At 40.3% G+C, this 26,296-nt stretch overlaps 1 protein-coding gene across 1 annotated transcript in view; it reads right to left on the bottom strand.

The window, feature by feature from the left end:
- Window positions 1-363: 363 nt before the first annotated feature.
- Window positions 364-26,296, bottom strand: part of tnxbb (tenascin XBb) — a 58,539-nt gene continuing 32,606 nt past the window's right edge. Inside the window, exons 5-18 of the mRNA XM_079484241.1 lie at window positions 26,098-26,251; window positions 25,736-26,014; window positions 22,663-24,795; window positions 12,935-13,057; window positions 12,698-12,841; window positions 12,480-12,599; window positions 11,291-11,446; window positions 10,722-10,870; window positions 10,492-10,624; window positions 10,100-10,251; window positions 9,535-9,631; window positions 9,095-9,256; window positions 6,762-6,925; window positions 364-887 (exon numbers count right to left, since the gene is read on the bottom strand). Of these exons, the coding sequence (XP_079340367.1) occupies window positions 801-887; window positions 6,762-6,925; window positions 9,095-9,256; window positions 9,535-9,631; window positions 10,100-10,251; window positions 10,492-10,624; window positions 10,722-10,870; window positions 11,291-11,446; window positions 12,480-12,599; window positions 12,698-12,841; window positions 12,935-13,057; window positions 22,663-24,795; window positions 25,736-26,014; window positions 26,098-26,251 (4,053 nt within the window). The 3' untranslated portion in view covers window positions 364-800. The remainder of the gene's footprint in view (window positions 888-6,761; window positions 6,926-9,094; window positions 9,257-9,534; window positions 9,632-10,099; window positions 10,252-10,491; window positions 10,625-10,721; window positions 10,871-11,290; window positions 11,447-12,479; window positions 12,600-12,697; window positions 12,842-12,934; window positions 13,058-22,662; window positions 24,796-25,735; window positions 26,015-26,097; window positions 26,252-26,296) is intronic.

The raw sequence follows: 26,296 nt of genomic DNA, 5'->3' as shown, positions 1-26,296 counted from the left end.
TAATCTAAACAGAAGTGGAGTGAAGGATCTGGAGAAATTCTATATGGAGAAACAATCTAAGACCACTTGACTTTACTCTTCAATCTCATCAAAAGAAGAATAAAAAAGAATTAAATGAAGGTAACTAATAATTATGGCCAGTGTATATTTGAGAAAATCATTTATTTCAAAATGTGATCCACGCTTTCAATTGTTTTACTTTAATGAAACATTGGATTCTTGTACATTTTAAAAATAAAAGATCTAAAGAGAAATCTATTGATTTTCACAGTATTCTTTGCTCATACTATTTAGCAAGAGTGGTCATATTTTTGTCCCCAACTGTATATGCATATGAGATCGACCATATAAAAAACCATAACACACATTCAACTTTTTATTTAATTAAATTTGACTCTGAAGTACAGTACATACAACATAGGAATACAATATGAAACCAAACATTAGAATTTTGATATACTGTATGTGACACCTGATCTATAACTTCCTATAGTGAAGGAGTGCATAATATTTTCTATAGCTGACAGCAATGCACACAATGTGACAATGCACAGACAACAGAGAACCTATAGACTGTACAATATATTATACGAGCTGTAAATAAGTGGCTTTTACAGCCCTTAGATATTTTATTTGCAGTGTGTGCTGTTACTTAGCTTACATATTTGCGGTTATATGTGCATTTGTTTGTGAGTGAGTGTGTATGTTGCATGTGTGTTTGTTTTGTGATATAGTTTGTATGATTTTGGGCATTAAGGAAGTGTCCTTTTCTCATTTATTTGTTCCGTCTATCCTGGAAATCAGGGCTTGAATGAAGCTGGCCGGAATTTCATCTCGGTGAAGGGAATAGAGAAATCTTTGCCTTTCCACTCAGTCCAAATCACTCCCTGAGAGACAAAAAATGCATGATTACGCATCTTATTATCATTTTATGAATTCACACGACACAATCAAAAGTGAAGTGTGTCATGATTCTTGTGGTGAGACACGGAGAGAGGACCCAGGTGCAGACAGCGGGTAAGGGGTTAACTGAAAGTAACATTACAAAACATGACATGGGTACAATAACAAGACAGGATTAAAACTAACTACACTTTAACAAGACTACAATAAACTTTAAACATGAACAACAAATAACTAAACTAACAGGACACATGAACTCACCACACGAACCACAATGAACCAGCACAAGACAGAAGACACAAGGGCATTAAGTAAGGGAGCAAAATCAAGAGGGAAACAGGTGTAGGGCATTAATCAATAACGAGAGGATGGGAACAGAGACGAGACCTGGAGAGAGCGTAAGGAAGGGAATTACAACAATAATTGCCTCTCTCCACATTAAACATGAGGTTCTGTCATGATCCTGCCACTATACTTTGAGAAACATGACATGATGCAGCAGAATCATGACAGAAGTGATTGTGTACTATAAATCTACTTGAATGGGAGAAGGAAGATCTTTTTTTAAATGCCTCGCAAAAATCCCAATTAAACATCATATGTCCTATCAATAATTCAACCTGACATGAACTGTCCCATACCTTTGGTTTGCTAAGCTTAAATAGCGCTAAAAATCATATTTTTCGAGGTCGCTTCATCTACCGCGGATGTGTACAGGCTGGCAAGTGTCGCTATCCGCCCAAAGCAGCTTTGCTTTTTCCTTGCTTTTATTTTGTCAAGCTATTTCAAAATGTTCGAAAATAATGTGTAGTGCAGTCATAAACACATGACCTAATTTCCTTAACACTGCCCTAATTGGTTCAGTTTTGGATATGGAGACCTGTCAATCAATCTAACCGTGAGTGTGACGGGGTTTTGGTGGGATAAAGGACCAGATTTTGTATATTGAAGCGATCGCAATGCCAAAGTGGCACAAATCTCACAACGTGAATTACACATGTGGTGGCAGACGACTCGAAGACTTTGTGAATATAACTATAACTGAATTCAGAGAACAGTTGAATGATTCAATAATTTCTGATTGAATATGGGATTATAGCCTACTACTTCTGTTCATCATCAGCACACGTTTAAACTGTACAGACTGTGCTCTGGCATGCTGGACTTGCTACATTTTGTATTAAATGTGTTGCAATATATACTTCACACAGACGTACTGTAGTTCTGTCAGATGTTAAGGAAACTTTTTTGTTCAGTCGCATTAATATGTATCAATGAATGGCACATTTTGGCCTGCCGTGGTGTGCGCATGAAGATCATGAACGTGTGTCAAATGCCTACTTGCTTTCTGATTAATTATAGTAGGCACTTTTTGCACAAACAATTTCATAATGATGCATATGTGTTAGGCTTTTTATTAGCCTAACATTTTAGTAGCCTAAGGTCTTTTCTCTCTCGATCATTAGCTGAAGGGGGCTTATATTCACAGGGGCAAGAGGCATGTACTGTAACTGAAAACCCCCACTCCTTTATTGGTCACAAATTAATGACAAATTAAATCAAACAAAATAATAGTCTCAAAAGCTTTAGATTTTTGTTTTCGTTCATTCAAGCACGAACGAGAATGTACTGTTGCACTGGGATTGTGATTGACACATTCTGACAGAGATTCGGTGCCCGTCGCTTTGTGTCAAACTCAAATGCAGTTAATGTTGACATAATGGGGTTTTTGACAAGCGAATGTATGCAAAGGTGCATTTTGTCCATCAATATTAAAAAGTGCAGGTAAATGCTAGCGCTCTCTCTCCGGTTCGAAATGTCTCAGACCTCAAATACATAAAAATGAACATTTAAGACATAATGTTTCTTACGTAAAGAAAAGGCTGTACTTGTTCAAACAACAAGATCTTTATTTAATGAAGACAACGTTACCCTTGCAAGACGTTTAGCTGCTGTGGAATCTGGAATGTACTGCATTAACAGTTCAGTCAAGATGGGGGGAGGAGCGTATATGGCAAGCTATAAGGGTCAAAATGCCTCTCTCCACACAAAACATGAGGTTCTGTCATGTTCCTGCCACTAAACCAAGAGAAACATGACATGATGCAGCAGAATCATGACAGAAGCCCCTCCTTAAGGAACGGCAATCTGACGCTCCCCAAGGCACAAACTATCATATATAACTCTCTTTAATGCATTTGTTTGATCTGTTTGATCTGTTTTCCTGGTTTTTAGTATATTTTATCATCTTGTCACACTGTGTTTTAAGGAGATAGTGTAAATGGTTACTATCATCGTTGAATGACATTGCAATACATTACTATCACATTATTTTGGCAGTAAACATTTGGGCTGGTTTTTGTTGGAGTGGGCTGGAAATTGTCCACCCAATCTGGCAACACTGTCGGCCATTTTGAGCTCTGTATTCCTCCCCATTCATTGTAATGGCAGTAGTGCATCTTGTTATTATCACCATCTTTGGTTAAAGGGAGCTCTCTGTCGTTAGTCTGATTACAGAATTCAAATGATGTGAAAACCTACATCTAGCAGCTGTGGGAAACGTTATTGCATGCAGTGTGCATGTGCAAAGAAGATGCGCCTGTTTTAAAAAAGAAATCTTTTTATCTGTGGTCACATTGAATACAAACAGATTGATGTAAAACTACATATTTTATGAGTCACTCATATCCTAAAAGCATGGGTTAAGGAGTGCACTAGAGTACTGTAACACCGTGTCCTAACCAAACGCAATGCAACGTGAAATAAACAGTATTAATCATGTTAATCCGAAGTTTTGTCCTAACCATTTGTGACAGCGCTGTGCAATGAGTGACAGCCGTTTCTATTTTAGAAACGATTTCTATTTCTACGACTTTGTGGCTGACAGCTCCGCCCGCACCACCAGCTTGGTAAGGCATCATTAGAGTCATGAGAACAGGACGCACCTCTTAGTCTCTATGGGCCCCCTACAGCTGCAGCGCGAGAGTGTGAGTAGACAAAGAAACATTTCTGATTGGCTGTTTTGTGATTGATTGTCATGTCATGTCCCTTTTTTATGCGATCAGTATGGACAGTCAAATTGCTTATTGCTGGAATCCCATTGCGTTTGGTCAGGATGTAGAATAATAGTTTAGCTTACTTTTGTGCTGGAACGAATAATTCAGAAACTTGATAAATTGGACATGAGAACATTATTTAAGACTACAACTTTCTGTTTTACTGATTTGAACAACAACACATCAGTTTTATATCTACTGTGGGGCACTAAAGACACTGGACCATCACAACCTTTTTAACAGAATACCCAAAAAACACTGTTCTAAAAGCATAATCGGACATTTTCGAATACTTCAAAATATTTAAATTAATTGAATACAGCATAGAGGCAGATGAAGTATTCTGCTTCCCTCATAGATTGTTTCAGTGCAGTTTCAGTGTTGCATATAGAGATACTGCTTTAATTATTAATGGAGTAGATGGCCTATAGGGAACAGCAGCAACCATTGTTGATATATTGATTATTTCGGAAAACAAGGACATTCACTGAGAGGGAACGATGAGGGAGAAACTGTAGAAAATCTTGGGAACTTTCTGAAGTTGTGAAGCTGGTATACCAGATATGACAGGGCATTTTTCTGCAACAATAAATGCCTTGTTCCACACAAAATGAGCAAGCTTTCTTAAAAGTCTTCTTTTAGTCTGCTCTAGTCATCCCATCACACCTTTCCCTGGGCAACACTGTCACCTTGACTGTAGGGGACTGCTTCTCCAAGGTGGCCAATTTTGATCTTCCAAAGTCTGTAGCTAAACTTAGAAGGAAAGTGGACTTTCTGACCAGAGTTCAGAATTTCTGACACAGAGCATGCTTTCTTCTGCCGGGCATCAGACAATCTGGCCTCAGGTTTGAACTGAGTATGACCTCACTTTGCTGCCTGTCTCAGCTTCTGGAATGTCTCCCGTACTATTTTCCCTTGGCTTTCAACGTCCTTTGTTTATCTAACAGAGGCCATATGACTGACAGGTAAAGCAACCAATTTTGTGCCATGTCATGTTTAGAGGTCAGGTCCGTAGCCAGCCTATATTGAAAGGGGAGCTTTTAGCAGTTTTTCTCTTCCTTTTGTATTTAATTATGAGGTTCAAATACTTCATTTTGGTGACCTTTAATGCACTAACTTGCTGGATTAGCTTGTCTGCTGGTATCTTAACCAGCACGCTTTTTGATGCACCTAAAATATTTATTGCATTGTTGTCAAATTGCTTCCGCATGTAACACTTTTGTCAGTCCATACACAGTTCATAAGTTTAAAGATCACACTAACAACAGAATTGATTTAATGAACTTTACTGAAATATTAATAATAATTCTATTCATATAACAACCTTAACCTGATTGCTATGAACATATGTTCAATATTCTGCGACAATGACGCTGCTGCCTGCTTTCTCATTCGTCTCTCCAGCTCTGTTCGCCCCATACTCACTATTTGGTTGTACCTTTTTTGAAGCTTTGTCAATGACTAAACACTCCAATTTCAGTCCTTAGATGTATGTACATCCAACTTCACTCGACTAGTACATACTCGTGACGTCCTACATCCTCACACTATCAGTGAATCGGTGCAAAATAAACTCATAACATTTAATAAATAAAGGATAACATGACACGCATTAAAAAACACTCAGCATCACCAGCACGCACCTCTATGCTAAAAAAACGACTTAAATTCTGGACATTTGGCAGTGAGAGGGGGTTTGTTCGAACTACCCGAAACCCCCCCCGCCTACGGGCTTGGAGGTGTGGAAATGTCCTCGAAAAAGAAGAGACCGGTATACATTCACAAACATGTCAAAAGTTAACATCAACATGAATGATTAGCAGTTTGTGCCGTGAACCTTGCATACTTTTAAGAATGAAGCGTTTAGTCGATCGTGATGAATTCTTATAGCAACCGTTGTAAACACGACAGCACACTTACATTTAATAAATGCGGAACAGAAACCCTGTGAAATTCAATCAATTGATTGACGACTTCGAACATGCTGAAATGTTTCCAGAAAAGTGTGCCTTATGCATCAGACATTTAGCCAACGGTCAATGGGCATGACATCTGAGGCCGAGACTAGGGATAACCTGTCTTTCATATTTCTCAAATCAAATCTGTGTTTTGTTTATTCCTAATCCCTGCGTTTCACTCCCCTTATTGTTCCCTTGTATTTGTGTTGCCAGTGCAATTGTTCTGTCTTGTCAGTTTGTTCTTGTCTTGTTTTCTTTTCTTTTTCCTTCTCTTTCCCTAAAGTCTCTGGTGTCTGTTGCTAGAGCGTCACTGTTGGTCGGGGAGTGAGGTTTACACACTGCACAGCTCTTCACTAGCTTGCCTTCGCTACACTTATTCTGTTTACCATCAGCTGCCCTCCTAGTTTGACTGGAAAGTTTTTTGGGGAGTTTATTCCAATTTGTTGGTTAATTTTCAAGTTTGTCTTTGGCACCTGCTATTAAATCCTCCAGTTTAGTTCTTGACCCTTCCCATCAATAACAAATAGAGTTAAACAATATACAGTTGCTTGCTTTTCTGTATAATTTGGACATATTTCTTTACAACATTATTTTAAGCAAAACAGTATACCACAAAGTGAGGTTTTTATTGATTTGCAATGCAAGCTTCTCCTGAATGTTAGTTTTGAGCTAGATCAAAAGTATAACTCATTTGCATAATTATAGTGCAGTATTTTAAATGTTCAGGATAGGCGGATCAGAACCACAAATACAATACAAACAGCACTTCAAATCCTCAAAGGGCGAGTAGCAGCTAAATCTCATTACATGACTTCTGTAATATATTATTAAAGTAATATTTTACCTGGTGGTTGGTGTTTGTGTTATAAAGACCATTGAGGTTGGCCTCATGGCAGTTTTTGTACCACCAGCCCCCTTTGTAAGACATGGCACAGCGGGTAATAAAAGGCAGAGGGTCTCTGTCCCACGTGGAAAAGGGGCGCCCATCATGATATGTCAATGAATCACCTTTGGAAAAACAAATGCAGAGAACAAGTGGCATAAATCAAGGGCAGATGGTACAGCCAGAATATTTTATTTGTAGATAGAGGGAAACTGTATCTACTGTGCAACCATTGTCACACTGCACCCTGTGAAACAACACAAGAAAGAAAAGTGAGATTAGTAGAAGGCTACAGCAATAACAAGGTGCTGGCCGTCACCTTTGTTCTTTATCTGAAATTAAAGTTTGATCAGCGACAAGTCACATTCTGTGGAGTACAGCCCTATTTTGGGGCAATTTCACCTTGTCTGAAAAGGTCCCAGTTAGTGTTAAATGTCATGCAGTGCTGTGATGACAGATCGGCAGGATTTGATGTTTGTAGTCGAGGGTTTAAGGTGGAAATACATTTTTTATTTACCTATGTGGTTTTCTTACTGTGATCCACCACTTAAAGGAATGCAAAGGGAACACTATGATACTGTGCAGCTGCGTTAAAGGAACTGTGCGGCAGCGCTCAAATATTTCCTGCTTTTACCCCCTGTGGCACTGGGGCCAAGTCAAAAGACAAAATGTCTATCCGGCATGCAGAGCTTTGAGTCAGCCACATGAAGTTGAACACGGCCATTATTAACTAATGTTTTAATGTACAACAAAATTTTCAATCAGATTTACAAATTCACAGCAGCAGTAAAGTGATTGAATTTCTTCACCCTGGATGCATTACGTGAGCAACAAACATTCACCATAATCATCTTTACTTCCAGTTATCCACACATCCTCTTGACTAATCCATCTTTCCTGACTCACACACATATGTAGGGTCTGGTACATGGTGGTCATAAAGGGATGGACATGGTCAGAAACAATGCTCAGGTAGGCTGTGGCATTTAAACGATGCCCAATTGGCACTAAGGGGCCTAAAGTGTGCCAAGAAAACATCCACCACACTCCTTGTAACCTTTTTCCTATTTGTAGTGGAGATGAGTGGTACCCGGTGGGGTCTTCTGCTGTTGTAGCCCATCCGCCTCAAGGTTGTGCGTGTTGTGGCTTCACAAATGCTTTGCTGCATACCTCGGTTGTAACGAGTGGATATTTCAGTCAAAGTTGCTCTTCTATCAGCTTGAATCAGTCGGCTCATTCTCCTCTGACCTCTAGCATCAACAAGGCATTTTCACCCACAGGACTGCCGCATACTGGATGTTTTTTCCTTTTCACACCATTCTTTGTAAACCCTAGAAAGTGTTGTAACGTGAAAATCCCAGTAACTGAGCAGATTGTGAAATAGTCAGACCGGCCCGTCTGGCACCAACAACCATGCCACGCTCAAAATTGCTTAAATCACCTTTCTTTCCCATTCTGACATTCAGTTTGGAGTTCAGGAGATTGTCTTGACCAGGACCACACCCCTAAATGCATTGAAGCAACTGCCATGTGTTTGGTTGATTAGATTATTGCATTAATGAGAAATTGAACAGGTGTTTCTAATAATCCTTTAGGTGAGTGTATTTGGTATCTGCATATTTGTCTCTACAATTCCTGATTAGATATATTGTGTGAACATAGAACACTTTATATTCATTGTTATAATTTGGACTGGTATTTCGTAAAGTTGCTAGGAGGTCATAAAGATGCAAATTAGCTGTTGAGTGGACAAAGACCTTCTTCCCTACTCAACTCAGATTTTTCAACTCAAACTCAGGTGGGCATGTCCCCTCATTAAGTTAAATATCGAACCTGCTCTGAAAACGCGTGCTTGGCCTTTTTGCTCTATCGTTAATGGTGACTCTTCCGAGACTGCCATTTCCCTCACGGAATGGAAAGAAGGAACAATGGACTTCTGCTGCCTCGCACACGTTAGATTAACGTTACCATTGCTCTAAATTCTGTTTGGTAAAGTCACGTTACTTATGGCCATGAGATAACGTAAAGTGTATTAATCATTGATGCATTCGCTGGACGAATGAATACCAATATTGTTATATTTTTTATTACCAATCAGAGACTGTAAAATATTTATATTTAATAACGATTATTATACGTATTTTGCTTTGAGCTAAACTAATTACTTAACTGAAACTGATGTTTTAAATAACTCATTTCTTGATAGATCTTGTGAAGAATCTTCTTTGGTGAGCTAAGCTCATCATTATTTAACATGCAGCTAAAAACACATGCAATGTTTATGAAGCACTCACCGGCTGTGCCAGTGTATCCAGATATATTGATGGTGTAGTGGTTTGTCTGGTTGTCCACGTAGAAAGAGGAATACTGTGCATAAACAGACTTGTCTCCTGCTGCAAGGTCCACTCTTAGCATCATTGGCCTCATCTCAGTAAAGTTATGAAGATGCTCATTTCCTATGCAAAGACAGAAGACACGTGGCAATATGAAAATAAAAATGAATAAAAAAATGTTTCATCTTAATAATGATTTATCTAGAAGTCAGCAGAGATTAGATCTGATTTACATAAATATGCCTCTGTTACCTTAAAGTAGCAATCTGTAACTGTTCTCAAATTTTGTACACCTCTCCCAGCATGACTGTGTCCCTGTATCACTATATTTTGCCTTGTTTTATCACAGAGAAATCAAAATGCCAACATTTCTGTTTGTGTGTGACGGCTGCTTCACTCACCAAGCCAGAATTCCTCATCCAACTCTCCAAATCCACTGCTGTATTCACGCCAGCTTCGAAAAAAGTTAGTTTTTCCATTCTTTCTCCTCTGAAAGACCTAAAAACACAAACATACTGAATAATAACAAGACTTCTTTATTAATATCATGCCCCGTAGAGTAAATACTATTTTCAATGTATAGTGAGGAGTCACTAAATGACAGTTAAAGTTAAAAATAAAGGTGCTTAAAAGGTTCTTCCCAGCGATGCCATAGAAGAACCACTTTTGGTTCAACAAAGAAGCATTCAGCCAAAGTTTCTTTTAAGAACCATCTCTATCTTACATTTTTCTTATCTGAAGAACCTTATTTCACCACAAAGAACCTTTTGTGAAACAGAAAGGTTCTTCAGATGTTAAAGGTTCTTTATGAAACCAAAAGGTTTTCGAAGAACCTTTTGAAGCACCTTTTGTTAAGAGTGTAGTCAGCTGCATTACTGACATCTTTGTATGTTTTAAAATCATAACCCTTGGTGGGTTCTGTCAGTTTTAACAGATGTAACTCGACGTTAATGACTCATCATGTACCGTCCACCCTCCTCCGTCAGTCTCCATGTCACAGTAAACTATCACTGGCTTTCCCTGCTTCCCTTGAGGAAACACGTCCACCATGTCAGACTCCAGCGCACCATTCTGCCATTCCTGGGAACAATCAGTGGGAAACGGGAAGCGGAGATTCCCTGGGGAGAACACATGCCATCAGGTCACATTTTAAGCCAAAATTAAAAGAAAAAGGAAATGTGTGTTACATAAGGAAAATATAGTGTAGTAGGTGCTTTTTATCTTGGGAAGACAGTTTAGCAAAAATTGTTACCAACATTACAAGACCCCAAACTCCATATTTTAACACGCGGCAGTTCATTCAAAAACATATAGGCTATAAAATATACATACAGAAAGTTAAAAAAAAACTTTGATACCAGTGGTAAACTCTGTAGAGATGGCGGTCATGTACAGGCCACCTCTTTCCACCTGTAGATGAGCTGTATACTTCGACATCGGGTATAATCTGCTTAGTTTGTACTCTTTGATTGAAGGGTAGAGAATCACTTCCTGTGTAGAAGAAACACAGATTCATGTTTACTGTCTGGTAAAAAGGCGTAGAGAAGGGAAACGGAGCTCTCGGTTATAAGATCAGTGTAAATCTTACCTTAATGTCCTGGCCATCTGTGTAATAGCTTAGTTTGTAACTGGAAAAGGCTGAAGTTGGTGGTTTCCATGACAGCACAGCAGTACGAGGTGTAACCTGACTGGCTTTCAGATCCTGAGGACTGTCCGCTTGTTTACCAGCACCTGCCACTTACAGAGGATTCATGAGAAGTTTAAGTACTTTAAAACTGATGAAATGGTTATTTCGACATTCTGCAGGATATATACAAACATAAGGGCTTTTGCAATGGCTACTTATATGAGCTCAGGCACAGGAATTAAGCACCAGGGCGGAGCTCAGGCACAGGAATTAAGCACCAGGGCGGAGCTCAGGCACAGGAATTAAGCACCAGGGCGGCCCCCTGAATTTTCCCTCGGACCATATTCTTATACTTTGTAGGAAGTGATGTAAGTCGGCTGACAGCTACGCCATTTAAGTAATACCTTCAACAATGTCAACAGCTTAATGTTAATGGATCAATTACATGTTTGGTTACTCTGCCAAGTCACCTGTGTGTTCTGAGAAAAACTTCATATCACATCATTAAAATATGAATTAATTGAGCTAACCACTTGATGTTGTAAAAACCTTGGTGGCTTCGGAGCTGCTCAGGTCTCTCAACTGGCTTTTAATGGTCACTCTGTACTCGGTGGAAGCTTGCAGGGCCTGCAACTGTTGTTCTGCAGCATTGCCAGATACTTTGATGGTTATTCCAGACCTAGGGGCTAACGGAGAGATGAGGGGAAAAACAGCAGAGTCATTTTTCACGAATATTAATAATAATGTCAATTTTCAGGATGGAAACATTATTTTTTTTAAATTTCAGGTAGGCCTACTGTATTTAATATGATTATTCATTTAAAACTTGGTGTTTTTGTTCTTTACATCTGCAAGGAAGAAAAAGAACTGATGCGTTTTCCTATTTTTATTGACAAAATGGTTTGGTCTACTGAGATGTTGGAATTGATACTGACACTTTAAGACCTCTTTTTCTTCTCTCCTCTTTTTACTTTTGACTGTCAGAAACTCTTATGCAGACCCAAGAACAGTCCCATAAAATGATTATTTCTTTAATAAACTATACTTGAGACTAGATACCATGGTGTTTTTGGACCTTACATAGTAAATATTAATGTATACGATTTGTGCTATAGTTCATTGTTGTTGTCATGGTTCTGCGACGTCTTGTCAGGTTTTACTAGTATTGGGGCATGATCTTGACAGTACGTTGTGTGGAGAGAAGCACATGATGTGCTTTCTCTCGGGTCTCATCTAAGTCCCTAAATGGCCCTCTTGGTACCTTGTTAATTATCTTGCTATGGTTTCAGGCCCCTCACATGTTCCCTGCTTGATTTAGTTCCCTATTTAATTGGAAGGATGCTTATAACCAAACAGTTCTTGGACACCCTTATCCAAATATTTTTCTCTGTGTTCAACCAAACAAAGACATTTACCAATTTTCAAACCTGCTGTGTGAAAGAACGCACTATACTTCCCTTGCTTAAAACACTATTCCTGCAGTGCAAGTGTCAATTAGGTTACTACGTTGCATAGATCCGGTTTATTTGCCGCTATTATCAATGTAAATTAGTACACTGAAAAGTAAACAACATTTTTAAAACTTTTACTTGAAATGTATACTGGGGCACGACATGTCTGGGGTCCAGTGATGCCCCTGAACTAGAGAGCGAAGAATTCATGACTGAATTTTATTTTTTGGGTGAACTATCCCTTAAAAATATATAGGATAATACTTACCTCTCTCAGAACTATACAAGATGATATAATGATCGATGGTTGCCAGGGCAGGTCTCCACACCAACAGTGCTTTGCTGTCTGTAATATTTATGGCCCTCAAGTCTTTTGGTGGGTCAGGCACTAAAGGAATGAATGTGGGGATAGATCATGAATCAATCCTACAACCCATCAGTTACATCTTTCTCCCAGTTTTACAATATTAATATGAGGGAACTTACAAGTTGTTACAGTGTCCTTTATTGAATCACTCTCATCTTGTCCCAGCACTGACATCACACGCACCTCATAGGTGGAGCCAGGTGACACAGGTGAAAGAGTCTGATGGACCGTTTCTGCGTCCACACTAACTGAGATTGGCTCATCTGCCATTACATCACCAGAACATCACATGTCATATTCATTTGAGATAAAGTTTACTTTTTCTAACTTGTGAATAGATGCATCAATTTTGTTACCTTCTTGAAAGGGAGTGTAAGTGATCTTAAACCCAGATAACTTGCTCATTGGTTTTGTCCAGGACACCGTGAAAGATCTGTCGGTCACATCACTGAATGCAAGATTAGATGGAGGCTCAGGACCTGAATGTGCAAGTATAAAAAATAAAATAATACTGTGGGAAGAGCAAGACAAGGAAACAGAAATAGATGAGAAAGAGGAAGATTTAAAGGAGTCATATAAATAAAGTAAAATTTTTCCACGATGCATAACAGCCTTGGCTTTCCATGAGAGTAGTTCACCCTCTCTCTGAGCAATTAAAGGGTTTTTATTTAATATGTAAATGTCTGTCCTGAAATGCAATGAGAAACAGCTTTGCTGCACTTTTAGGCCAAAACATGAAAGCGCATGAATGCAAATGCGAGCACTTAGTCAATGCAACACATGCTTTTCAGATCACAATGATTTCATAATCGCAAGGTTTGGGTTTGCTCTCAAAGTCCAATACAGTTCTTTTAGCAAGCAAAAATTGTTCAGTAGTCTCTTTGCATACCAGAATGATCAAATACTTATTGTTGTTAAAGGGACAGTTTACCAAAATGAAAAAAGAAAATGAAAAATGTTTCATCATTCACTTACCCTCATGCGGTTTAAAACCTGTTTATTACTCTTTCTTCTGTGAACCACAAAAGAAGATGTTTCGAGATATTGGTGTTGTGTTCATACAATGAAAGGCAATGATGTCCAATGGTATTTGGTTACCAAAGTCAAAATATTTATTTTGCAAAACACAAAAGATAAGGCATACAGGTTTGGAATGACACGAGGGTGAGCAAATGATGCAACAATTTTTACATTTGGGTGAACTATCCCTTTGCCTAGATTCTTCAGGTGTTTAATAATAATAATAATATTTACATACTTCCAACAATCATCTTATGGTTGGATAGGCCAGGTCTGTTAATAGGAAATGGGCATTGTTTCACTGTTAATTGGACATGTTGTGTTCATCTGCGTAATCCAAACAGTGTAAAGGTACGTTTAGGAGAGCAATCTTTTTCAAAACATCAGTAAAATTTGAAAACATGACCCCTTTAAAAGAATCAAAAACAAAACTAAAGAACTGGCAATGGAAAACAAGAACCAAACATTGAGAATGTCGGAGAAGACAATTTGAAAAAGACAATTGAAAAAGTGTAAAAACTTTGTTAAATAGTTTTTGCATTTACAGTTCATCTCTGTGACAACCCATCTGCATACATGTTTTGAAAATAAAAGACTGTCAGTGAAAACATAAGTGTAAGTACAGTATATATGTGCAATCAAAACATATATACAGTATATAGGCCACGGCCTATACAGACACCCACAGAAATGTCACAGTTAATGAGTGACATGAAATCCTGTCCAGGAGCAGGAAAACACAAGCATGATGTTATTTATGATGCTGATGCTACTCGTTTGATCCTGGAGAGAGGAAGAGAAATGCAAAGAGGACTTGAATGAGGCAGTGAAGACACTGGGAAAGAAACGGTGCGAGTTAAGTCATATCATCTTAAAACACATGTAAAAGAGCAAAATTTGTGTTTTTTTGGCCAATAGGGAGGGGGTGGATCTATTTAGATTCATCAGGTTACTCTTTGGCTGCGTCCAAATACCCCCACTTGCGGTCTTGGTCTTCCTTGCCTGCGGCAGGAAGTAAGAGCGCAAGTCTGTACAATGCCTTTAACGCACACTATCTTGAATACCACTTCCGAGCAGCAAAGTGTATCCCATTATGCATCACGTTCTGGATATATCATGAGACTTTTTGCCTGGGTCTCGCAAAAATGTTCACATATTTTTGCTTTTTGTTTTTGCATTTTGGGTACAGATACTTTGATACAATTCAAATAACGGCAATAAAAATAAATATTACTTGACTTTATAATTAGATATTACATATACATGTAATTTTGTAGTTAAACGTAGTGTTTCACGTTTTATTGGTTAGAACTTCAGTTATGTTTTTTGTAAAACTGCATAATTAGAAACCCCACATGAATTAACGTTACACGTTGCACTTGCTAAGTGTGTCCCATCAGGTTAGTTCCCTATCAAAAGCTCGACGCTGCGTTTCAAACGCTATGGGAGAACAATCTTTGTTTGACCGGTTGTGACGCATGTGTGTCAAACACGCCAAAATTATTTGGCTTTAAATAACCTTGGCAGGTGACGTCGCTAATTACACCTGCAGGACAAAAATATATGTGGTGCTAACGCATCTTCAGGTTCTTTTGTCTTCAAGGATCGCTTTGTGTACATGTGTGTTTTTTACATAGACATAGTTGTAACGCAAAGCAGAGCTCGTTGTTATATAGGTTTCTAAGCACTATGGTTACTTAGCCTTATATAACAAAAACGAGCAGCAGAGTCATGTCTAGTCCAGAGTGGAAATGTGTGCCTCCTTGTCAGAGGTTCCTCGATGAGCTGGACAGACATGATTTCTGTTTTGAGTGCTTGGGGTTTGACCATGCTAACCTGGGACTAGAGGGAGAGTGCGAACTCTGCAATGTATTTGACATCCAAGTTCTCCGTGCTCAGCGTCTTTCTTTAAGAGCGAGCCTGTCGGGTGGCCAAGGGGACGAGCCCAAAAGTTGGGCCCTCCCCTATTTGAGGATCTCCACGCCGAGGTGTCTTGGTCATGGTAGAGACCTCACTCCTCTTGTGTTTCGTGCCATCAACGTTGATTTATTTGACTATTTTTGGCGCGAGACCGCAGGGGTATACGATGATGACCTGTGTGGAAGAGACGCTGGGGAGCTATCTGTCCCCTGGGAAATCATCGTCCCTGAAATAGCCTTCTCTTCCCACCAAGCCTTGCCGGTTTACATCTGCACTGGTGGGGAAGGCTTTTCAGGCAGCCAATCATGCTGGTACTGGCCTGCACACCATGGGGGTTCTGCAGGCGTACCAGGCTGATCTGCTGCACACCGTGAGCAATGACAGGGTGATCGACGAAACGTCATTCGCAGAACTACGCTGGCCCATGCCATCGGCCGTTCTATTGCTGCCTAGTGACCACGGAGAGACACCCGTGGCTGAACCTCATGGGAGCTAGCACATCTGTTGACCCAATAATTTTAAGCTCTGCTGTACAAAGGGGTCATAGAACAGGTTCCCCTATCAGACAGAATGTCAGGCTACTACAGCCGGTATTTTCTAGTTCCCAAGAAGGATGGGGGATTGCGTCCAATTCTAGATCTTCAATTCATACTTTCACATAGAGATCTTGCAACAACACAGGAAATTCCTGAGGTTCGCTTTCGGGGGCGAAGCTTACCAGTTTCGGGTTCTTCCATTCGGACTAGCCTTGTCACCCTGCACATACACAAAGTGCATGGATGCAGCTCTGGCTCTTATTGACAGCTCCCCGTTGGCCAACCAGAATCTGGTTTTCGGACCAAGTGCCTCCTCAACAACATGCCATGGGCGATACTTTACCCCCGTCCAGAGCTTTGGAATCTCCATGCCTGGCCCCCGAAGGGGACCAGCTGATAGGTGCTGGGCTTCTACCCGAAGTAGTAGAGACATTTCTAAGTGCTTGGGCTCCCTCCACTAGAAGGAGCTACCCCCTTAGATGGAGTGTTTTTGACAGATGGTGCATGGTACACCGTGCAGACCCAATTCACTGCCAGAGTTTTTCAGTTTTGGAGTTTCTGCAAGAGAAACTGTCCTCAGGGACAAGCCCCGGTACCCTCAGGGTTTATGTGTCAGCCATTTAGGCTTGCCACGCCCTGATTGATGGGGTTTCTGTGGGAAAACACCCGTTTGTCGTCTGCTTTATTTGGTGGGCTGGTCCTCTCCGCACACATTTGTCAGATTTTATAGTCTAGATGTCCTTGCTACTCTAGGCTCACACGTCCTGGAGTCTACATCCCAGAGTCACGTCTGATACCTCCTCTTGGCTTGTGCACACATACCACACAACCTTGGGGGGTCCAGACACCTCCAGTGCGGCAGCGTTGGTATTCTCGTTCCCATAGCGTTTGAAACGCAGCATCGAGAGTAGCTTTTGATAGGGAACGTCTCAGGTTACTAGTACAAAAATGTTTACAAAAATGTTCACATATTTTTGCTTTTTGTTTTTGCATTTTGGGTACAGATACTTTGATACAATTCAAATAACGGCAATAAAAATAAATATTACTTGACTTTATAATTAGATATTACATATACATGTAATTTTGTAGTTAAACGTAGTGTTTCACGTTTTATTGGTTAGAACTTCAGTTATGTTTTTTGTAAAACTGCATAATTAGAAACCCCACATGAATTAACGTTACACGTTGCACTTGCTAAGTGTGTCCCATCAGGTTAGTTCCCTATCAAAAGCTCGACGCTGCGTTTCAAACGCTATGGGAGAACAATCTTTGTTTGACCGGTTGTGACGCATGTGTGTCAAACACGCCAAAATTATTTGGCTTTAAATAACCTTGGCAGGTGACGTCGCTAATTACACCTGCAGGACAAAAATATATGTGGTGCTAACGCATCTTCAGGTTCTTTTGTCTTCAAGGATCGCTTTGTGTACATGTGTGTTTTTTACATAGACATAGTTGTAACGCAAAGCAGAGCTCGTTGTTATATAGGTTTCTAAGCACTATGGTTACTTAGCCTTATATAACAAAAACGAGCAGCAGAGTCATGTCTAGTCCAGAGTGGAAATGTGTGCCTCCTTGTCAGAGGTTCCTCGATGAGCTGGACAGACATGATTTCTGTTTTGAGTGCTTGGGGTTTGACCATGCTAACCTGGGACTAGAGGGAGAGTGCGAACTCTGCAATGTATTTGACATCCAAGTTCTCCGTGCTCAGCGTCTTTCTTTAAGAGCGAGCCTGTCGGGTGGCCAAGGGGACGAGCCCAAAAGTTGGGCCCTCCCCTATTTGAGGATCTCCACGCCGAGGTGTCTTGGTCATGGTAGAGACCTCACTCCTCTTGTGTTTCGTGCCATCAACGTTGATTTATTTGACTATTTTTGGCGCGAGACCGCAGGGGTATACGATGATGACCTGTGTGGAAGAGACGCTGGGGAGCTATCTGTCCCCTGGGAAATCATCGTCCCTGAAATAGCCTTCTCTTCCCACCAAGCCTTGCCGGTTTACATCTGCACTGGTGGGGAAGGCTTTTCAGGCAGCCAATCATGCTGGTACTGGCCTGCACACCATGGGGGTTCTGCAGGCGTACCAGGCTGATCTGCTGCACACCGTGAGCAATGACAGGGTGATCGACGAAACGTCATTCGCAGAACTACGCTGGCCCATGCCATCGGCCGTTCTATTGCTGCCTAGTGACCACGGAGAGACACCCGTGGCTGAACCTCATGGGAGCTAGCACATCTGTTGACCCAATAATTTTAAGCTCTGCTGTACAAAGGGGTCATAGAACAGGTTCCCCTATCAGACAGAATGTCAGGCTACTACAGCCGGTATTTTCTAGTTCCCAAGAAGGATGGGGGATTGCGTCCAATTCTAGATCTTCAATTCATACTTTCACATAGAGATCTTGCAACAACACAGGAAATTCCTGAGGTTCGCTTTCGGGGGCGAAGCTTACCAGTTTCGGGTTCTTCCATTCGGACTAGCCTTGTCACCCTGCACATACACAAAGTGCATGGATGCAGCTCTGGCTCTTATTGACAGCTCCCCGTTGGCCAACCAGAATCTGGTTTTCGGACCAAGTGCCTCCTCAACAACATGCCATGGGCGATACTTTACCCCCGTCCAGAGCTTTGGAATCTCCATGCCTGGCCCCCGAAGGGGACCAGCTGATAGGTGCTGGGCTTCTACCCGAAGTAGTAGAGACATTTCTAAGTGCTTGGGCTCCCTCCACTAGAAGGAGCTACCCCCTTAGATGGAGTGTTTTTGACAGATGGTGCATGGTACACCGTGCAGACCCAATTCACTGCCAGAGTTTTTCAGTTTTGGAGTTTCTGCAAGAGAAACTGTCCTCAGGGACAAGCCCCGGTACCCTCAGGGTTTATGTGTCAGCCATTTAGGCTTGCCACGCCCTGATTGATGGGGTTTCTGTGGGAAAACACCCGTTTGTCGTCTGCTTTATTTGGTGGGCTGGTCCTCTCCGCACACATTTGTCAGATTTTATAGTCTAGATGTCCTTGCTACTCTAGGCTCACACGTCCTGGAGTCTACATCCCAGAGTCACGTCTGATACCTCCTCTTGGCTTGTGCACACATACCACACAACCTTGGGGGGTCCAGACACCTCCAGTGCGGCAGCGTTGGTATTCTCGTTCCCATAGCGTTTGAAACGCAGCATCGAGAGTAGCTTTTGATAGGGAACGTCTCAGGTTACTATTCCCTGAAAAAGCGGGAACGAGATGCTACGCCTCAATGCCGCACTGCAGGCGTTCCGGACGTCCTTTCAGACAAAGTTGGAAACTGAAGACGCGTTCGCGCCACGCGTATTTATAACCTGCAGGTGCTGGTGTAATTAGCCACGTCACCTGCCGAGGTTATTTAAAGCCAGAAAAAATTGCCTTGTTTGTCACACATGCTTCACAACCGTTTGAACCAAGTTCTACCATACTGTTTGAAACACAGCATCTCGTTCCCGCCTTTTCAGGGAACAAGGTTACAGCCAAGCAACCCAAGACGAAATACTACATGCCCACTTGGGATCTTCGTGCCCCAAAACAGGAAATATGTCTAGAAGTAGTCAAGTGTAAACACCACAAGTGAGGGTATTTGGATGCAGCCTTTGTTCAAAACTTGCTAGTACTTGATGCAGAGATTTTGGGGCCAACCATGGTCTTACCCGGGATTTGGTGTGGGAGCTGAGGTTAGCCATGATGGTGGCTGACAGTAATTTTACCCTGGGTAAAAGAAGATTAAAGCAGCGATAAATGGTAATGAGCAGGACTGTCTCATGAATATCCTTATTTTTGTAAGAAAACTGCACTGTTTTATTGTCCATTAGCTTCCTCTAGACAGTAATTGTATTCTGGATTACGTTTGAACAATATCTGGGGGAATGTTGTCTATTACCACAATAAATAATCTGGTAATTCCTCAATTTGTAAAAGCAAACAAAAACACAGTAAAGAAAATGACTTGATGATCTAGATGATAATCATTCCCTATAGTTTAAATACAGAAATGTGAAGCTTGTATATTTGTAAAGCCTTAAAATAAAAAGTTTGTTATTTAGTCAATATGTTTTTTTAAATAATTTTTTGTTTCTAGGTGGTGAATTTTTTTAAATAACTTACTGTACAAAACAATATTACTATACTTTTACTATAAAAACATTGAGTGATGCCACTCTGTTTTATTTGGGACATCCTGTTTGCTGCAATTCGGTTTCGATTCGATTCTCGTATATTTTAACAAACTATGCTGAAAGTTAAATTAACCAAATTTTTATAACCTACTTTTAAACACGGAGTATGAATTTTGCCATCATGATTGAGAATAATCTGGCTAGTTATTATTATATGAACAAACATAACATTGAGGTGAAATGTTTTTCTATTGATATGCATGACAACTGTGAGTGGACTGACATACTGGCATGCAGTTAAAAACTAAGATAAACAAAATAGGAAACACACTAACACCATTATTTAACAGACGCATGAAGTATGTTGCTACATGGCTTTCTGGATTACTTGTTTCTGATTGATCAGTCGCCACATTCTCAGGTATGAGATTTCCCAACATCAACCAACTGAAAAATAATAAAGCCTGCTACAGACTGTGCCATTTCAACGATCGTATAATATCATGACATGTCACACTGCTCGACATCTAATAAACCCCTCCTGAATCTTGGCTACAGCGCAAGCTAGAAAACATAATCAGCGTGCGCAAATTGTAAACAAAAACAGCAACAGGAATCACACTTTGGCAGTTGTGCTTTTCATGTGTGCTAGAAAAAAAGAAGAGGTGTCAGCAGAGGAGAGCAATATTATCTTTATTATCTTTAAAAAAAAAATTCACCTCCATGGAGTACTATGTAGTTTAGTGGTCTCCAACGTGGTGCCCGTGGGCACCTGGTAGCCCGCATGAACTCTGTAAGGTGCCCGCTAAGCACAGTGGTCACCAATAATGCTCAAAACAGTTGACAAATCTGTGACTATATCGATCAGCCAAGTGCTACATCGTCATGAAAGTTTATTATTAGCAAGTGTTATAACCTTTAATATATATTCAAGTGCAAAAATATCTGAAAGAAAACTGAATTTGGTTCTGTGAGTGTAAAAATAAGGCCTCACATGTTTAAAGTTCGAAAGTATGTTATCAACAAGTAGCCCTCTAGAGGATTTTAGATATTTTGGTAGCCCTCGCTTACAAAAAGGTTGGAGACCCCTGATGTAGTGTACTATGTAGTGCCATGTAGTGTTGATAAATATGTCATTTCATGTTACATTTAAATTGGCTACTCATTTGGCGTAGGTCGTACGTTCAAGCTAAATTTCTGAGACTGCCAGAAAATAATCCCTGGCTGTCTTTGATGGCAAGACCCTGACAACGGCCATCTTTCAATCTCTCTCACTGAACGACGTAGACTTGCGTTTAAGAGCCACGACCACAGAAATCGCCATGGTTGTCATCTTTCGTCTGGGACAGCCCAAAATTGTACAATCTGAACCCGGCTTAATAAATCGCTCATCTACTGAGAGTCATCGCAAAAGTAATACTTGGTAGCTGGTCAATAAAGGGTGAAGGGGCACCACCCAAAATTATATATAGCAAACTTTCGAAATAAAATGATTTTGTTGTACTATTTTGAAAATATATATGTATTTATTTAAAAATGCTATCAAAAATAGTATTTCATTTTGTTTCTGTGTAAATACATGCATTTGTGCGGGGCACTGGCCAAATGAATGCTATGTAGGTACACAAACCTTTGGTACGCAGGTGACATGAGTCTGCTCTATGATTGGCTCACATCAGATTGTCCACAGGGTGCAGTTTTGTACGCCCTAGACCCTCCTACTTTGTTGATACCGTTTAATTGTATTTTTTGTTTGTTTGACCTTATGTGATTGGACGATTCTCAACCGTTCTCAACAGTTCTTTCAAAAGCACATGAGTTGACCCAGTACTCAGAAATAGTGGTCTAGTGGTTAGAGCATTGTGCTTGTGATCAGAAGGTTGCTGGTTGGAATCTCAGTGCCAGCAGGTCATGACTGAAGGGCCCTTGAGCAAGACACCTTACCCCTGATTGCTCTGCAGTTATGTGCTACTGTAAAAAACTACTTGTAAGTTGCTTTGGATAAAAGCGTCTGCAAAATAAATAATAGTAAACAACTGTCCCTTATGTAACACACTGATGGGGTCTAAATGACTAACCTATTAACAACTGGTGCATTATTAATAAAAAACTTTAACTTTATTAATAAGCATTGGCCTAATAGTTTGTTGTTTAGTTTTTAATGTGTTGCTCAGTATGTAGTCCATACACTGTTCACAAAAATGGACACAAAGGTTAGCGCTGTCAACAAAGATGTTAAACTCACATTTTATTAATATTTACATATTGCATTTTAATCAAAGGATCAAAGAACTTGACTTTGATTAAAAACTCTTGCTAGTCAAGGGTTATACATTGGACGACAGGGAAAGCAACAGTGCAGAAAATATTAAACAATACTTCAACAAAAATGTATTAATAAAACTAGTAACATCCAAATGGGTACGACACAGAAAGATTAAAGGTTATGTATTGACATTTGATTTTGGGTACCTGTATGTACGGTGAGGTTGTGAGTTTTGGAGTGAATTGCAGGTCCCTTTCCAAAAATGGACACAGAGTATCTGGTCTGTGGTCTGAGATTTATCATGTGATACAAGCGGGCTGATCCGGGGAGAACTGCTGTAAATTTCTTAATGTTATCTCCACTTTCTTTGTCATGACTCGGTTCCTTACTCTCTTCCTCTTCCTCGTCATTCTCTTCTTCGTTTTGTTCTCCAAGCTTAGTGTGAGTGATTATGAAGTGTTTGAACTTTCCTTTTGATGCTCCCCATTTTAACACAAACCCATTTGATGTTACATTATTGACCCTCACATGCTCAATGGAGTCATCTGTTTCATTGAACTCATATTCCTGAGTCTTATAATCATTTTCCGGTAGATGGTCTGTGGAAAAAGAAATATCAGAGTTTCCTTTTCCGCCCTCTATAATGATTGGGGCTATTTGAGTGATGCCACTGTGTTTTATTTGGGACATCCTGTTGGCTGCAAGTCTATTTACTGTTCCATTGCTCCTGTTAAATATTATGTTTGGTCTAATCTGAATACTAGTACTATTTTGTTTTGCAGTGGTGATGGGAGGTTTTACTTGTTGAATATAACTGATGGTTCTGTTGTTTCGGATCATAGGTCGCCTTATGGAACCACGGGAGGGATACTGAGGTGGCGATTGAATTTGTCTTGAGCGGTTCTGAAATGTACTGATGGAAAAAAAAGGATGACGAGAAAGGGAGCCCCTAAATGGCTTGTGTTGGAATGGCATCAGTATATCGGGTCCTTCATTTGACTTTTCAGTGCTTTTTTTCATGGGAGCTTTAAGATTCGCTGAAGAACTCTCACTTGGTGAGTTCTGAACAGGTTCGGGAGTTGAAGCTTGGGATCCTTGTTCCTTCTCTACAAGAGCTCCTTTTGAAGACCCAGAGGCAATTGGACTAGGCCAAGATGGAAGCTTTTCTTTCTGAGTTTTCACAAATGAAGAAGTTGATTTAAAAGGTCTTTCCATGAATGCAGTGGAAGACGAACCCAGGGGTCTCGGGATGGATAATGGCTTTTTCCCGGTTGGTCTTTTTAACAGATCTTTTAATTCATATTCGTTTACTTTTTCTGGTTGTGCTAAATATGGTGGTGTACGAAGGTGTGGAAGAGATGTGGTTGTGAGGATGGGGTAAAGTGTTGTCTCAGGTTGTCTTGCTGAAGAAGGGCTGGTATTTATTACACCTGCAATCTCTTCTTCTTCCTCCGCTTTAATGTCGTTCTGTCCTGATGTCTTTTTTACACTCCTTCTGGCCTCAGACGTCTCAGGTGTTGGTTGAGACTCATCCAGCCCTTTATCACCCCTATCCCCAACTATAGACCTGCCTGTAAGAAGTCTGTGTAAAAGATCAGTTCCATTTACATGGCCAACTATAACTGTTAGGTTTTTAGACAGTGCATTTCCTTCAGATGTTGTGTTTCCATGTATCTTCCTGTAACCAACCAAAACCTTTCTAACACATTTTGTCCCATTTATATAGACTGTAAGGTTTTTCTCTGTTGTGACTGTTGGCTCTTCTGTTAAGTCTGTGAAAGTCTTTGGCGTGGTAACTGTTTTGGCTGTGTGGGCATCTCCAATTCTCTCACCAGGCTCCTTTCTAAAATGCATTTCCTTATCACGTCTTGTTTCTTTTGCCATCAGTGGTATTGGTTTAGTACCAGAAATGGGATGGGTTAAGTCTACGTCAGAGCTCTGTGGTCTCACTGGATACCATATAACTGACTTGTTTAAAGAAGGCACAACCACTCGTCTTCCTCCCAACCCTACCCAGGTAGTATTTAAAGGTGTTCTCATGATGTTAGGGCGTGTACCAGGTTTGGGGAATGTCCTATATTTTCCTAAGGGTAGTGGTCTTCTTTGTCTAGGTCCAAGCAGAATGCCTGGTTTCAGTTCGTTAATATTGTTTTTCCTTTCTGGATCTTCAGCCGTTCCTTGTGTTCCCTGATTATTTTGGCCTAGTCCTTGTTTCTGTAAAAACAGTGTTGCTGTGTTTGTTAGCATTGGTGTTTTTCTGTCGTTGTTGCCAGCAACCGCATCTTCTGGCATGGTCACAGTCCCCATAGTCATCATTTCTGCAGGCTTTGAGGTGTTGCCTGAAGGCATGAATGAAGTTTAGAATTTCATGACAAAAACGTTAGAAAATAAAACACCTTTCTTGATGGCCTAACAAGAGAAGGTAACCCTGTTGAAAAATGGGCAGTATTAATGCACAGGTGTGGTCAAGTGACCAAAGAATAACGGCATTGTGATGGTCTCTCTTCACTTGACCTTGATTTGAAAAGTGAATCAATATGCTTTGGTCAACTTTAAGCTCAGTAGAAAACAACAGAAGATTACATTTGTCTGAAATAAAAAACAAAAAGGTAAGCTTCAGGAGAACAGGAACTTCTGAAAAATCTGAAATTGCTGGTTGGTCAGTCACTGTAAGGGAAAGAAATTATTTTTCCAAATTAAACAGTGGAGAAAAGGAAATTCAAGCAACTTTCAACCTTGTATCTGCTTCTCTTCTACACAAAACTCTTTGACTGGGATCTTCAGGACTGGCCTCACCTGAATTCACATTGTCTAGTGTCTGTAATATGTTCAATACGATAATGACTTTTCCTTGAAAGCTATGTACTCACATTTCCTTGTGTTATTTCTGAACTACCTCCTTATGGCTTTCAGTATCAGTTAAATCTTTGATAAATCGTGGAGTGTCATTCCTAATGGCTACTGTGTCCGTGATAATTAGTGTTGCTCAAGTAAGTGTGTATTGCAGAGAGTTTAACATTGCATTGTTTTCAACTTGTTTAGAAGTGGACATTTAGCAATTGGCTTTGACAAGTTTCAAAGTAGGTTTAGTTGGTTTTAGAATTTGTGATTAAATGTAACAGTAAAGCCTCTTAAATAAATCATATTTATTAGTAGCACAATGCAATATTCCACATCATCTTGGGAGCCATTAAAAAGAGCATTGCCATGTTCATGAAGAAAATTTCAATAAGATCACTGTATATACATTTTCTATAATTAATCTTCCTGTGAACTCACCAGGAGTCGCCTGTACACTTGCTGGAAGGCTCCGGATGCTATCTTTTTCGGCCACTAATGAGATGTCATACAAGTTACCCGGTTCCAAGCCATCAATTTGGGCAGAGTCTCTCTCCGGGGGCAGGAAGTCTCTGGGCACCTCTGGAAGTCTGTCTGAAGTCTTATTTGGAGTAACAGAGAGGACATACCTGTCAATCTCTCCCTGTGCTTTTTCCCATTTGACAACAACCGATCTGGTGGTTGTCTTCACAACCTGCAAGTCTTTGGGGCCAGAGATCACTGTTCGGGAAGTGATTAATGAAATCATTATTTAAAAATCCACAGAATACAAACAGACTTACAGTCGTGCTACTTATACTCACATGTGATCAATTTAGCTGTGGTCTCTGCTCCCATCATCCCCTCTTTTTCTCCAGTTATGGAGACCCTGTACTCTTGTCCTGCGGCTAGTCCAGTCTGAATGTAAGTGGTCGATCTTCCACTGATCTTAGAGCTTATTTTTTGATTGGATTCTTTCTGCGAGAATGGAAAAAAGGAGATTTTTTTACATTGTACCAAATT

Source organism: Barbatula barbatula (assembly GCF_947034865.1).
Source record: "Barbatula barbatula genome assembly, chromosome: 21".
NCBI classification, from domain to species: domain Eukaryota; kingdom Metazoa; phylum Chordata; class Actinopteri; order Cypriniformes; family Nemacheilidae; genus Barbatula; species Barbatula barbatula.
Note: the sequence above shows the minus strand (reverse complement) of the source record. Positions and strands in the feature narration are given on the sequence as shown.